Here is a 12,799-nt window from a genome sequence, read left to right as displayed (position 1 = left end):
GGCATCGGAGTCAAAAACACCACTCAGGATTTATGAACACACATTTGTTTAGGTCTCGTAAAGTAAAGCTCATAAATAGCTTCCTACAAACCGGGAAAAATACAACAACAGCAATGTAAGTAGGCAGAATAAAATGTTGTGTGGGGTTTTCAGGGCAGGTAGAGGAAGGAGGAAGAAGTGAAAGGTGGGGCAGGAGGAGAGGGGCAGCACCTGAGCAGCAGGGCTGGCAGAGTGCAGCGGTAGGAAGGAGGGACGGTGGGTGGTGCAGGTGTAACAGTAACAGCAACGACTGTCGAGAGGAGGCGAGTCCTGGGAGAGATAAACACCGCCAGGAGAAGTAAGACAGAGAGAGAGAGAGAGAGACGAGGGAGAAAAGGGAGGGAAAGAACAAAAGAACCAGACAGAAGGAGCAGCTGAGAGAGAGTTAAAGAGGCAGAAACTGACACAGATTTGAGCAGCGTGAGACAGGAGGGGTTTGATCTGTTGTAGCCAAAACAGGTGAGACCGTGGCTGTGCTGAAAGCTTACAGGTGTGGTTAAATGTGACATGCATGCTCAGTAAGCTATGCTAATTAAACACATGCATAAAAATACAGACATGAGGGAAAAACAAGTCGACACTGAAGAAATGACAGTAAGCATGGAATCGCAGTCTTCTGTCATTGTGTTGAGGTCATTAGGCTTTCAGCTGGAGATGTGTGACTCGTCCCTGAGGTGTAGTTAGCTCATTGGTATTCTGCACAGGTTCTTAATGGCTTAATGCTAATAGCCAGACGAACAGCAGCACAGTGTAACATAATGATGCGAAAATCTGTAGACTGATACAAACGATCTAAGACTAATGCGCTCTCAGGGTTTAGTTCCAAAATGTAATATGAAAAGTAAGTGTTTCATCAGATATCAATGGGAATCTGTAACGTGTGATGCGCTTCAGTTTTGTTTTCCTGGGACAACTTCTGTCTGAAGAGGAGAAAACTTATGCAACACGTACGATGAAGAACAACACTATCAACTCCTGGGCTCACTAAGGTTCCCTCATCAAGAAGAAACTTCTTGGTCTCACAGTGAAGATGTTCTTCATGATTTGCTCGAGTGTTGTTCAGTTTCATCTTAGAGCTGTATGTCTGTGTTTGACTTACCCCAGACTTCCGGACGCTGCCTCGCGGTTTGGGCACAGGTCGGCTGGACTTGGTCTCAATGACGTCTGAACCGGCTCCCACTGGAAGGTTCTGGTGCTGTTTGGTCCTCTGGGCCTGCAGAGCCAGCTGATAAGCTACCTCAAACGCCTGTCCCAACGTCAGTATAATCTCATAGGTCAGGTTCTATAAAGAGAAGGAAACAGACGAAGATCAGTGAGCACTTTAAAGTAATTCTGGACGTTGAGCCTCCAGGCAAGAGAAACAACACTACACCAGGTTTTTAGTGAGACAGCAAAACATGTCAGCGTGAAGATTATTTTCCTGGAAACTTCTTCAAAACAAAATTGCATACCACGTAGAAATGGCACTAATCTCAGGAGTATTGTGCAACAGCTCCCCCTCCGTACCTAAACTGGATAGTGTAGCTCAGCATTAAAGTCGCTGGATTATTTTTGCCTTAGCCTGACAGCCTCCAAATACGAACGAGCACCTCAGACTAAAGACTGAGGACTCAGGCTTTGTGCTACATGTCTCGGGAGGCTGCAAAAGTAATCCTATGGTGGGAACAAAGTGTTATTTGAATAGAAACGGAACATACAGCTTTGAAATCCTCTGCATATCCTTCGATGAAGTAACTGGCCCTGCGACAAACACGTCATGAATACGCATTTACTTAATGCCCTGGGTCTTACTCTCTGCGTAGTCAGCTCACAGATGCTTTGTGTCTTGTGGACATCGAGAGCTGCAATATGGTCAATACCGTTTAAAACAACCAATCACGTCTTGTGGCTGTTGCGGCCTTTGATGGTTATCAGACCGCTGCAGCGCTCACTGCTGAGGGGCAGCCTCTTGTTCCAGCCACACGGAGGAAATCAGAGAGCACAGAGATCCACTGTACTGAAGGAAACTAAGCATTGCTAACCTGTCTCTATTCCTATGAGGCAGATTAGCAGCATAATCATCAGAACCCTGGGGGCACAGAGAAGGTAATGGAGGGCTAGTTATTATCGTCAGAGTAGCACTGTGTCCACGAGGAGCCAATAAACCCCAGCTGAAGCGTGACACCTTGAAGAAATGGGACAGTATAGAGATAACTGTGTTGACCGTGCAGGCTGTCACATCTCCTCAGAGTGACCATGGTGGGGGATGTTCGAGGAATTCAAATTTAGCAGAGAGGAAAGTTTTCAACATTTGATGAAACGGTCACTGTGGAGTTTCTGCAGAGCAAAAGTTAGATATACGACTTTTAAAGACCTGCTTAGCACCACATAGAATGCATTTTAAAACCTCTTTTAAAATCATGTTAGTCAGTCAGTACGAAAAAGTGACATAATGTGTGGCCTGCAATTATTAAATAGCGCGACAAAATGCCAGTACTTTCAAATTGTGTAGAACAATAAGTTTTAATAATGTAATTAATTAAAATAACATAACTTTGACTTTTTAAGTGGCAGAATTAGACGGGTCAGGCAGAAAGGAATGGATTCGACGGCTTGCTGCTTTTTCTTTTTTTTTCTTTTTAACCAAGAAGGAACATTTCTGCAACCCACACATTGTTAGCCACAGAGTCTCCATCCACACTACGGGTCGTCTTGGACGCTGTTTACATCTCTGTTTACATCCCTGGCAGCTGCATGCGACCTCATCCTTTCTGTTACCGCAAGACTTCAGACTCTGCGCTTGGTCTTTTTTTCTATTTTTGTAGTCCTTGTAAAACATTTTTACAACTTTCACATACTTGAACAATGAAGTAATTTCCCGTGGGGTTGTTAAAGTTATTCTGAATCTGAAAATGAATAGATAGACTTCCCTATCTAGGGTGCTACATTCCCATTAGGAGACAATGAGCATTATATTGAAAGTGCTTGGTAAATGTTTGACGGTGTTGACTGTAAGCCCACAATAAAGGATTAAACAGCATCCTTCATACACTATCTACTGTTGTTTCTATTCTACTTTTAGTATATTATTGTGTTATGTCAACCACTAGCCTGCAGTAGAGAACTTTTTCTATTATTCTATTGTATCACTACTGTCTACAGCAGAAAATACTGAATGAAATTACTTTCTACGGCCTCTTGAAGACTTGCAGTTACCCTTAATAAGCAGACAAATTTCACTCTGAGCCTGGTAAGTGCAGAGGACAAGACAGCAGTGTCCTTACCACGTCTACTGTGCTGAAGACATGGCAGTAATGATGGCTGGTCTGCAGGTCCTTAGTGATGTAGGCAAACGTGCACAAGTCCTCCGGGTCCTGGGCTGCACAAGAGATGTTTCGGATCTCGTGCTCTGCTATGATGTTCTGCACCAAGAAGAGAGACATGCATGAGGCTCAGTAAAGGAACTACAGAGATTAGGGTTAGGGTTAGGGCTAACCCTAACCCTGCAAATATTTTTACTTGATGGTATTATCACAACATATCCGTGTGTCACACAGAGCAAAAAACGCTACAAGTAAAAACGCATTAAGAAAACGACACAGTGAGGCAGAGATTGTTTTTCACAGCCACTGCAGTAAAGTGTGGCCATAAAAAGTAAAATCACATTGAGCCTCCAAAGCGACCTCTCAAGGTCTTTTTTATTAATATCAAATAAATGCCAATATAAGCAGACGAGCTCCCTGTCAGGAAATATAAACATGAAGAAATCTGACGCAAACTCGCATGACATTTACAATCACAGGGAAGGAAGAAGCCTGACATTTGACTCCTGTGCTTTCATGCATATGATCTCAAAACATTACAAAAGAAAACATGCCAGTATTTGCACTGGCTTCAGTTTGAGGTCTTATGTGCCTCTGAGGACATGCGGGGTTGAAAAGTACACGTTCACACCAAAAGGAGCGGCGTGTGTGTACTGTTACTGACCTTGTTGGCTGCATCGATGAACTTTACACCCTTATACGTGATTGAAAGGACAATAGTTGGGACTTTCCTCATTTGTTCTGTTGACCTCTGGAGGACAAACAGGCAGAAAGGGACATGAAGGTGATTTAGCATTCATTTAAATAACATGTATAATATTTTGTTTATATTTCATATCAGAGAAATTTATAACATACCCGCATTTTGGCACAAGCATCCTGCGTGGACTCAGTACCTCTGAGATCCTTAATGAGCATCGATCCAAGGTACTGCAAAGGAGAGAAAATTTTAATGTGATGTATACACTACTGGTCAAAAGTTTTGAGACAAGTTCTCATTTATTTGAATGAGAAAGTGTCTCAAAACTTTTGACCAGTAGTGTATATTAAATGTAAAACAAGCATGCAGGAAGGAGAAGGGTGTGAATTTACATTGGCTTCATAGGCGCAGGATTCAAAGATGAGTTTCTCAGGTTGGTGATGCCAGTTCTGGACCGGAGCATACGGCGCTGCTAAACTAGGAGGCCGCAGGGTGAGACGGGGCTCTCGATGCCAGTCCTCATGCCGCTCCTAAAGAAAATAACTTTTCTTATCAAAGAAGTCTGGAAGAGGAAAACTAAAAAATGCTACATTACTTAAAGACGTTCACTGATATAAACCTGAACACATACGTGAGGCCTGTGTCGTTCACTGCGATGTCTTTGGGTAACGTCATAGTCGCTATCTGGTGCTTTTTTCCTCCCTGGTTCTCCCAGAGGCAGCAGAGGGTCCATTGAGCGTCCTGTGTAGGGCTCCATATGACTGAGCGGAGACGAGGTCTGCGATCCAGGCAGGTCTTGGCACTGCAAAGGCAGAGACAGACACAGTTAGTTGTACTGTGATGAACATAGCTATGACGGCTTAGACCATTTTGGTCATTCAACACCAACACATCAAACTCACCAAGTTCAACCCCCAAAAAATCATCAATTAAGTTCATGTGACTTTGCAAAATCCCAAAGCTGTACTCTTTAGTTGCCAGTGTATGTAATGCTCTTAATTAAATGACAGAGTAATGTAACACTTTTTAATTTATTATATATCTGCAATGAATACTACAAACCAACCAATACTAACTCAAAATCGACATAAAATAAACATTGTGGTTCCTACAATGCCAACAAACACTGAAAATGCAGAAACATTGTGAAAGCAAAATTTATTTCAGAGCTATTGAACTGCTGAATATCATATTACAGTGAGCATAAAAAATGTGTTATGTAGGAAAAACGCCCTAAAAAGTGGTATTTTTCAGCTCTGAAGCTATATTTAATACGTTCTGTGGCAGTTGATTTAAGTAGCTTGTAGATGATGAGACTACAGTAAATGAGTCAAATTTTGGTTGAAAAAAGTACAACTATTGGAAACATATTTTTTTTTAAATTGAAGATTCTTTTTTTGGGTTGGAAAATATTTATTGATATAGATGTGATTACTGTAAAACATTCAGCAACAGCAATTGAGTTGCAAATTATCTTTAGGATTTTGCAGATGTTCAGCACAAATTTCAACCCAATCCTATGAAAGATAAAAGATTGATGAGGCTTACAAGGATCAGAAAAGTGACAAAATTTTGCTCCAACTTAAAAAATTCACAACTAAAAAAGTTTAAGGAGTACAGTCGTATGATTTTGCAAGGTTCAAGTTTGAATGTCAGTATTACCAAAGAAAAAATCAATGACATACACTAGGAGTGTTAGGAGAGTTGGCTTTCATCCTTTTTTATTAAAAATGCCCTGCAACATTTATGGACTAAACTTAAATAATTGATAGAAACCAATGACAACAAGGCTGAAAGGTAAAGAGGAAAGCAATCGAACACTCAGCTCCTGGAACCAGAGGTCATTCCAAAGTGTGTGAAAGTAAACAAGTGGTTTGTGGACTTAGATATTTGAGCACAGTGTAGTCTGCAGGTCCTTACCCTGATCTGAGACAAGCGAGGAGGTTTGACTGGAGGCTCCTCATAAGGCCTCTCGGCTAAAGAAGCAATGATACGTTTCCTGTGACCAAGCAGGGTAATCTTTAGCACCTGGAAAAAAGAAGGAGAAAGGTTAGGCATTGAAAATGAGGAGCTGCACTTGTGGAAAAATGACCAAAAATGACTCCTACTTGACTTTCATTAACAATTTTTCCTCAAAGGGTAACTGCAGAGTTTCTGAGATCTAGAAAGGATATGGAATGGCTCCAATTCATATATGAGGCTGCACATTTTGCCATTACTGTCCCACTAGAGATCTGACATGATGCATATACGGATAAGCCACATCATTTTTTAAAATTTAAATATTTATTTGGTCTTTTTGTAGCTTTATTTAACAGTCATAGTGAGAGGAAGACAGGAAAGTGGGGAGAAGAACACATTGTCCTACTGGAGGAGGTCGCTGCCGCTGAGGAGTGAGTGTCAAAGGACCAAAGGTTTCCCAGAAGAACATCAAATTCTAATGAGATGATCAATGTTGTTCACTTCACATGTCAGTGGTTTTATTGTTGTGGCTGACCAGTGTATTCTTGTCAATGATTTCCACACTATTCCACTGATCTACAGGTGGCAGTAATGCACCAAAAATGCAGCGAAGTGACATCCAAGAGAGGCAAGAAAGTAAACCTGGATAGAAGCATTACAGGGTTTAAAACCATAATAGACTTTTGTTTATTTATTCAACACATTTGTGACGTCTTAATAGTGCAATTTGTAGATTGTTACTGAACTTCTAAATTTCACAGGACATCTTTACATCTATAAGCCTCTAAGCCTGTGACAGTGATTGTCTCACCTTATAGTACAGCATCTTTTTTTTTCTTACCAGGGGGAAATGTGTTTCCTTCAGATACCCTTGCCTTATAGAGAGGCAAGATATTTCCTCACAGGCCTCTGAAGTCAGATGTGCAAGTGTCCAAACAAATAATTGAGTTCTGTCTTTTTAAAGTGAAGTGTTCATTTCTTCTCTGCATCAAGCTAGACCCTACTTTCTGATATTCAACATGCATGTCTTTGAATTCACCTTCAGAGTTTTAGTATCCAGGTTCCCCCAAACCGAAGCTGGAGGAAACTGTCAAACTCGTTCGCTATGCTGAATTTTCTTAAACTCACTTGAAAACTAATTTCACCCTCTGTTACTCCCCGTAGTGCACGGACGCCACTGTGACTCACATTGACAATCTCCAGCTCCCACAGGTTTTTGACACAGTCCAGAGTTCGGTACCCGCTCGCCAGGAAGTTGTGTAGGTACTCATGCAGGCCCAGATTCTCCAGCCAGGAGGACAGGGAGCTGCTGCCATCACAGCCCAGTGCTTTTACCTGTAGGAGGAGATTTTATCATTAACAGGTGCTTTGAGGGGTTCAGGACAATGGTGGGGGGAGTATGCTGTCATCTCAACCAATCATTTTGTGTAATAATATGAGGAGTCTTGCTTCAATAATCCCACAATACAACAATGTAAAAAAAAAGTCATACAATCAAAATCCTACATAACTTAAAGCAACAAGTGTCACTCTGCAGGAAAACTGTCTCTGACTGATACACAATGTGGCTCGGTGAAGTGGTGCTTGTTCAACTACTTTACATACACTTAAGTAGTGTAGTCCAGGAGTTACCAACAGGCCCCCTTTAAAATAAATCTAATGGTCTTGACAAGGCAAAGGCAGGGGACAACCTGGACAGGTTGCCAGTCTATCGCAGGGCCACACCAAGAGACAGACAGCCAAGCAAACTCACACTTACACCTACGGACAATTTAGTGTTAACAGTTAACCTCGGCATGTTTTTGAAGTGTGTGAGGATGCCAGAGAAGTCGGTGAAAACCCACACTGCACAGGAAAAACATGCACACTCCACACAGAACCGGTGATCTTCAAGCTTTGAGGTGACGCGCTAACAATCGAGCCACGGTGCAGCACTACTTAAGGACCTGCATAAATGTGCTGTGTTATTTGTCACCAATGCTTGTGAATCAAAAGGAGATTAGCACTTCATGAAGACGCAGTAGAGAAAAACAACAAATAACCTCTTTCTGTGCTGGGAGTATAGAAGTAGGAATTATCACCTTTGGTAACGAACGTGCTGCGTGCAGGATCTTCTTCCTGTGGCTTGGGTCTGTGATTCCAATCTCTCTTAAGTCCTGGTCCTCCATTACATTGCACCCCTGTAGGACAAAAAACAACAGAAGCATCATTGTTACTTTTATGTGGATACTAGGATACTTCAGAAAGGGCGGTACACACAAGAGGACATGAACTGAAATGCATTTAGGCATAGCATGTTGCCATTCTGTACCATTCCAACATCACATGACTCATCCATCGTCTATGTAAATGCAGCGCAGACTGCTTGGACCTAATGTCAACTGAAGCTAAGACAAATCGTCCAAGAGAGGAGCCAGTGCTGCAGGGTAAATATTGATCACAAGTATGCTGCTGCCATTGCAGAAAAAAGGTCAATTACTCCTGAGTGAGATCCTCCCTAGAACCCAGCCCACTGACTGATGTAACGGGGCCATGTCGATAACCCTATAAATGAGACTTAAGTGTGTGGGGGAGCAGCTTGACAGGAATGTGGTGAATGATGGTCAAACCCAGCTTTGGTTACGCACAATATCACCTTTGAGACTGTGTGGCAGGTAATGGATAACGGGGAAAAGAGCGATAAATCAATGTCTGAGTTGCAGAGTGGTCAGCGATATGAGATGCAGGAGCAGAATACGAGAGCACCGATAGCTGACAGTAGCTGGTGGCTGTAGGGGAAATCAAAATACTGGTTCATAAAAGAGAATCCTCTGTTTCTACACTGAATATTTTAGAGTACTATTGGCTGATTTCCTGCCTCGATAGTCTAAATAAATGAATTACGACATCGCAATAGAAGTCAGATTGTAAGTAAGGAGTCAGAAAGAGCTCCAGCTCAATCTTCTTGACTGTAAGCGATGAATGCTAGCTGTGTTCCTTCCACATCGGGGGTCAGCAGCTGCAGCTCATCTGTTAAAGTATCATGATGCTCCACAGGAGCTGCTGCCTCAGGAACAAATTGTGACGGCTCAGGGTTCATGCGGCTGACTCTTCAATACGAACCTCAAGTTAATCTTACGGTGCTCAACTCTGAACACACGCATGCACACGCACGCACACACACGCACACACACACATACACACACGGGATAGAGGAGAAGCTGTCTGTAGGTCAAACCTGACAGCCTGTTTTTCAAGCAGTCGCCGTGGATGCACACAAGGAGCAGGAAGGATGAGGAGATGGGAGGAGCGAGTCTGTCAGTGTCGGGAAAAAAACTGCAGAGTAATTTGTGTAATGCTGCCTGTGCTTTTGCTGAGTAAGACGCTGACAGACACTTCTACACTGGTGTCCCAGTCTTATTGTAATATGTAAGGATGTAAAATGTGTAGATACAACTTATCTTTGGAGAAGAGATACAGGTGGAAGTTGAGCACTTGAACTCTCCAAACAAGTTATGTTGATCTCGGTCGTTGTGAGCCACTGCCTTCGTTACAGCTCACAGTGAACACATGATGCACCTCTTTTGCTTTCTTCATGCCTCTCCCTAAACTGACAACTCAAAGCCCATTATCTCTGGGCAGCAACACGCTGATCGCTGCCTCTCCAGCTGAGGATTGAAACTATTTGGGGAGCTGGATGTATAATAGTGCTTTCACGAAGCATGGATCATTGCATTACTGTCCCACTGGAGATTAACTGATAAATGCCTCTTTAGAGGGAAGTACAGCTCTAATAGACTGGCTTCATACTCTATGTCCATTTTTCTGCACTTTCAGCTGTTAAGTGGATATGGTTTATTGCAGCTATTTCGTGTCTAATGTCTTTTCTGTGTGCTTTGGCTAAGGTGCAGGGAGGTTTTATGAATTACTGCACATTGTCATATTCGTTTTTTGACCTCTATAGACTTTGAATATAAATTTTATTATTTTTGTCAACAAGGTAAGCATAGGAAACACCACAAACAAATAATAGATCTTTGTAATGGCAAATATTGTAACTTTGTCAGCTAAAAAAACAAAACCAATCGTGTTCAGAGAAAAAAAAAAAACTGATGTGAATAAATTAAAGCAGATTTATAGACATGAATCAATGAGTCTATTAATCAATTAGTTGATTCAAAAACAATTAATCATCAACTATTTTAATCACTGATTAACTGTTAAAGGCATTTATAAAGCACAATGCAATATATTTGCAAACTGTTATGTTCTCTGCTTTCTATCATTGTTAGAGAACATTTTATTTAGGTTGTGAACTGCCGGTCAGACAGAAGTAGGAACTGTAAGATGTCTGCTTCATTTTTGAGGAGCTATATTTTGCACTTCTCACAAGATATTTTTAAGATTAATCTTGAATAAAAGTAACATTTTTAGCTGCATGATTAACTGACAGAATGACTTAACAGAAGGTTAGTCAAAGTTTAATCAACTGATTCGAGGAATAATTAAGTGCTTTCATTAATTTAAGCAAAAATAAAGCTTCTTTGTTCCACAAAAAATTAACTCAACTGAGTGGTCAGGCAAAAGAAGACAACGTGAAATATGGCTAATAATTTGACAAAATGAAAAAAAAAAAGGCAGACTAAGTGATAATGAAAAGAGTTGCAAGCCCTAATCCACATTTTTGAAACCTGACTGAATCAAACTCCACTGAATTTAAAGCCCTCATTTCTCATTTCTCATTTACACAGCCCTGGATGTGTAAATGAGAAACAAAGTGGCTCGGACTGATCCACCAACACTGTGTCTGCCTGTTTTATGCAGCTCATGGTTGTGCACAGGACAAGTCAAAGTTAGGGGAGATGAGATGTTGGGAAAAGTGTCACTGGAAGTGATAGGAACAGTAAATCTAACACATACCATCTATCTAAAGATGCTAACTACCCAAATATCAATAATCTCTCTCCAGAGTCACAGATTCCTATTTTAAGGACTGTAAATATTAACAGTGAGAAAGATGTTTTTTGATGAAATTCTCATCTCCAGCAGCATAAATATTACATCCACCTCTTGATAAGACATTTATCTTCCTTCAAAGATTCCGTAAACATAGTGTGATTAGGTGGTGACAACTCTGCTGGGAAATTTCTGACTAATTTGGCTCCACAGGCTCGTTAGGTTTAACAGTGAGAATACATTCGTTGACAGAAAGCTAACATCAGCACCAACGTGGGTGAAAAGAATACATCTAGAGTACTGTAAGCTGGGTGGTTTTGTGACTGTGCTTGTGCAGCTCATTTATCTCTGCTTTCCCCCGTCCTCTCATTAAAATGCTGCTCTGTCCCTCCTCGGCCTATCCAGAGAAGCGCCACAGTGGTCCCTCTAGTTTCAAAACACTCTGAATTCAGGCCGGGCGTTCGGGGGCAAGGATCAGTCATTCTGACCGTGTAAAGGACAGTCGATCCACAGCACTGAGGTTACTAGTTTGTCTTCCTAAACTGACCACACAGGCCTGCAAAGAAAAGATCTGAGAAAATTATTACTAAATGCACAAAGACGGTAAAAATGCTTACGCTCTAATCCATCTGTAAATGTTTTTTGAATGGGTAAATGGACAACAATACATCACCATCACGGGTGCAACAGAAAAATCAATTAATCCATTCCCAATCCTCGAGCTTTTAATGCATGAAGCCATTACTGGATTTATCTGCAGGGTTTGGTTGCATTGACTTGCTCCAGAATAACTATTTTGCATATATTTAATGGAAGACAGCAATGGGGGAGAAACAGAGACACTTTAAAATTGAAATTACACAGATGCAGCATAGAAGTACAAGCAGACGCTGTATTTCCTGTTTATCGTGTCTTTGTGTAACTTTTAGATTGAAACACTAAGAAAATTATTGCTTCTAAAATACAACAAATCCGCTCCACTGACCTGAAACTTAGAGAAAATGTGTTACCCTCTAGCTTCAGACAAAGAGATGACCCAGCAGAAGTGTGCCAGTTCGTCAGCCTCGAATACAAACAAACTCGACTGACTCTGTCACAGCTGATGTTACAGCCACAAGCAGTCGGACACAGAGTAAAGGAGCTCTTTCATTTCAACGCGCATTACTTGTCAGTACCAGCAAGGACTGGAGAACGGCGTGGCTGAGGGGAGCTTGTTTCATCAGGACATTTGCTCCACGAGTCGATAAAAAGCATCTAATTGGTTTCAGAAGAGGCTTGTCCCTGCCACGCTGCTTGAACACAAAACAATCACTGCTGTTATTGATCCACTTCAGGAGCGAGCCTGCAGGGTAGACAGAGATCACAGTGGGCTGAGTGGCAGAGCAAACACTATTTAATTAGTGATCTTACTGCACGTTGGCTACAGTGGGCCCAAACAAGCCTGAAGAGCATTTTTAAAACGACTAATACAGATATTCAGGGTGAGGTTTTGTGCTGCTCGATTACATTCAGTGATGAAACAGCTATGACAATTTCTATCTGCAAATGAATTTGACTTCTTGCCTGTCTGGGAGCCGCTCAGCTAAAGAGGAGATGCTGTGGCAGCATTAGAGTCATAATTAGATCTCCCTCAGCCGTAACTCTCCGTCTACGTCGGCGTTTATGTGACATTTCTTAGACTGTTGAGTTGATACAGTGGATCAGTCTGGTGATTATAAGAGAGGGTTTGCTGTGCACATAACCAGAACGAACGCTGGCCACTTTTAAAAGTAGAAGAAAGTATTCGTCTGGTGACACAGCAAACAATAAAACATGACCTCTTCCTGCTCCATCCACTCCAATGCAGAAGGCACATTAAGCA

At 41.7% G+C, this 12,799-nt stretch overlaps 1 protein-coding gene across 10 annotated transcripts in view; it reads right to left on the bottom strand.

Annotated features, from left to right (window-relative positions):
- Positions 1-12,799, bottom strand: part of LOC110961619 (ankyrin repeat and SAM domain-containing protein 1A) — a 66,943-nt gene that overhangs the window by 3,595 nt on the left and 50,549 nt on the right. For 6 of the 10 annotated variants that reach the window (XM_051949732.1, XM_051949725.1, XM_022209304.2 and 3 more), the window contains 10 exons: positions 8,085-8,183; positions 7,192-7,338; positions 5,962-6,069; positions 4,673-4,843; positions 4,434-4,571; positions 4,200-4,271; positions 4,006-4,092; positions 3,303-3,440; positions 1,139-1,321; positions 211-309 (listed from right to left, as the gene is read on the bottom strand). In XM_051949732.1, the coding sequence (XP_051805692.1) occupies positions 211-309; positions 1,139-1,321; positions 3,303-3,440; positions 4,006-4,092; positions 4,200-4,271; positions 4,434-4,571; positions 4,673-4,843; positions 5,962-6,069; positions 7,192-7,338; positions 8,085-8,183 (1,242 nt within the window). The remainder of the gene's footprint in view (positions 1-210; positions 310-1,138; positions 1,322-3,302; positions 3,441-4,005; positions 4,093-4,199; positions 4,272-4,433; positions 4,572-4,672; positions 4,844-5,961; positions 6,070-7,191; positions 7,339-8,084; positions 8,184-12,799) is intronic. The other 4 variants (XM_051949731.1, XM_051949727.1, XM_051949728.1 and 1 more) reach the window with 1 other exon arrangement.

The sequence above is a fragment of the Acanthochromis polyacanthus genome, chromosome 6, assembly GCF_021347895.1.
Source record: "Acanthochromis polyacanthus isolate Apoly-LR-REF ecotype Palm Island chromosome 6, KAUST_Apoly_ChrSc, whole genome shotgun sequence".
Taxonomy (NCBI): Eukaryota; Metazoa; Chordata; class Actinopteri; family Pomacentridae; genus Acanthochromis; species Acanthochromis polyacanthus.
This window is presented reverse-complemented; position numbering and strand designations above follow the sequence as displayed.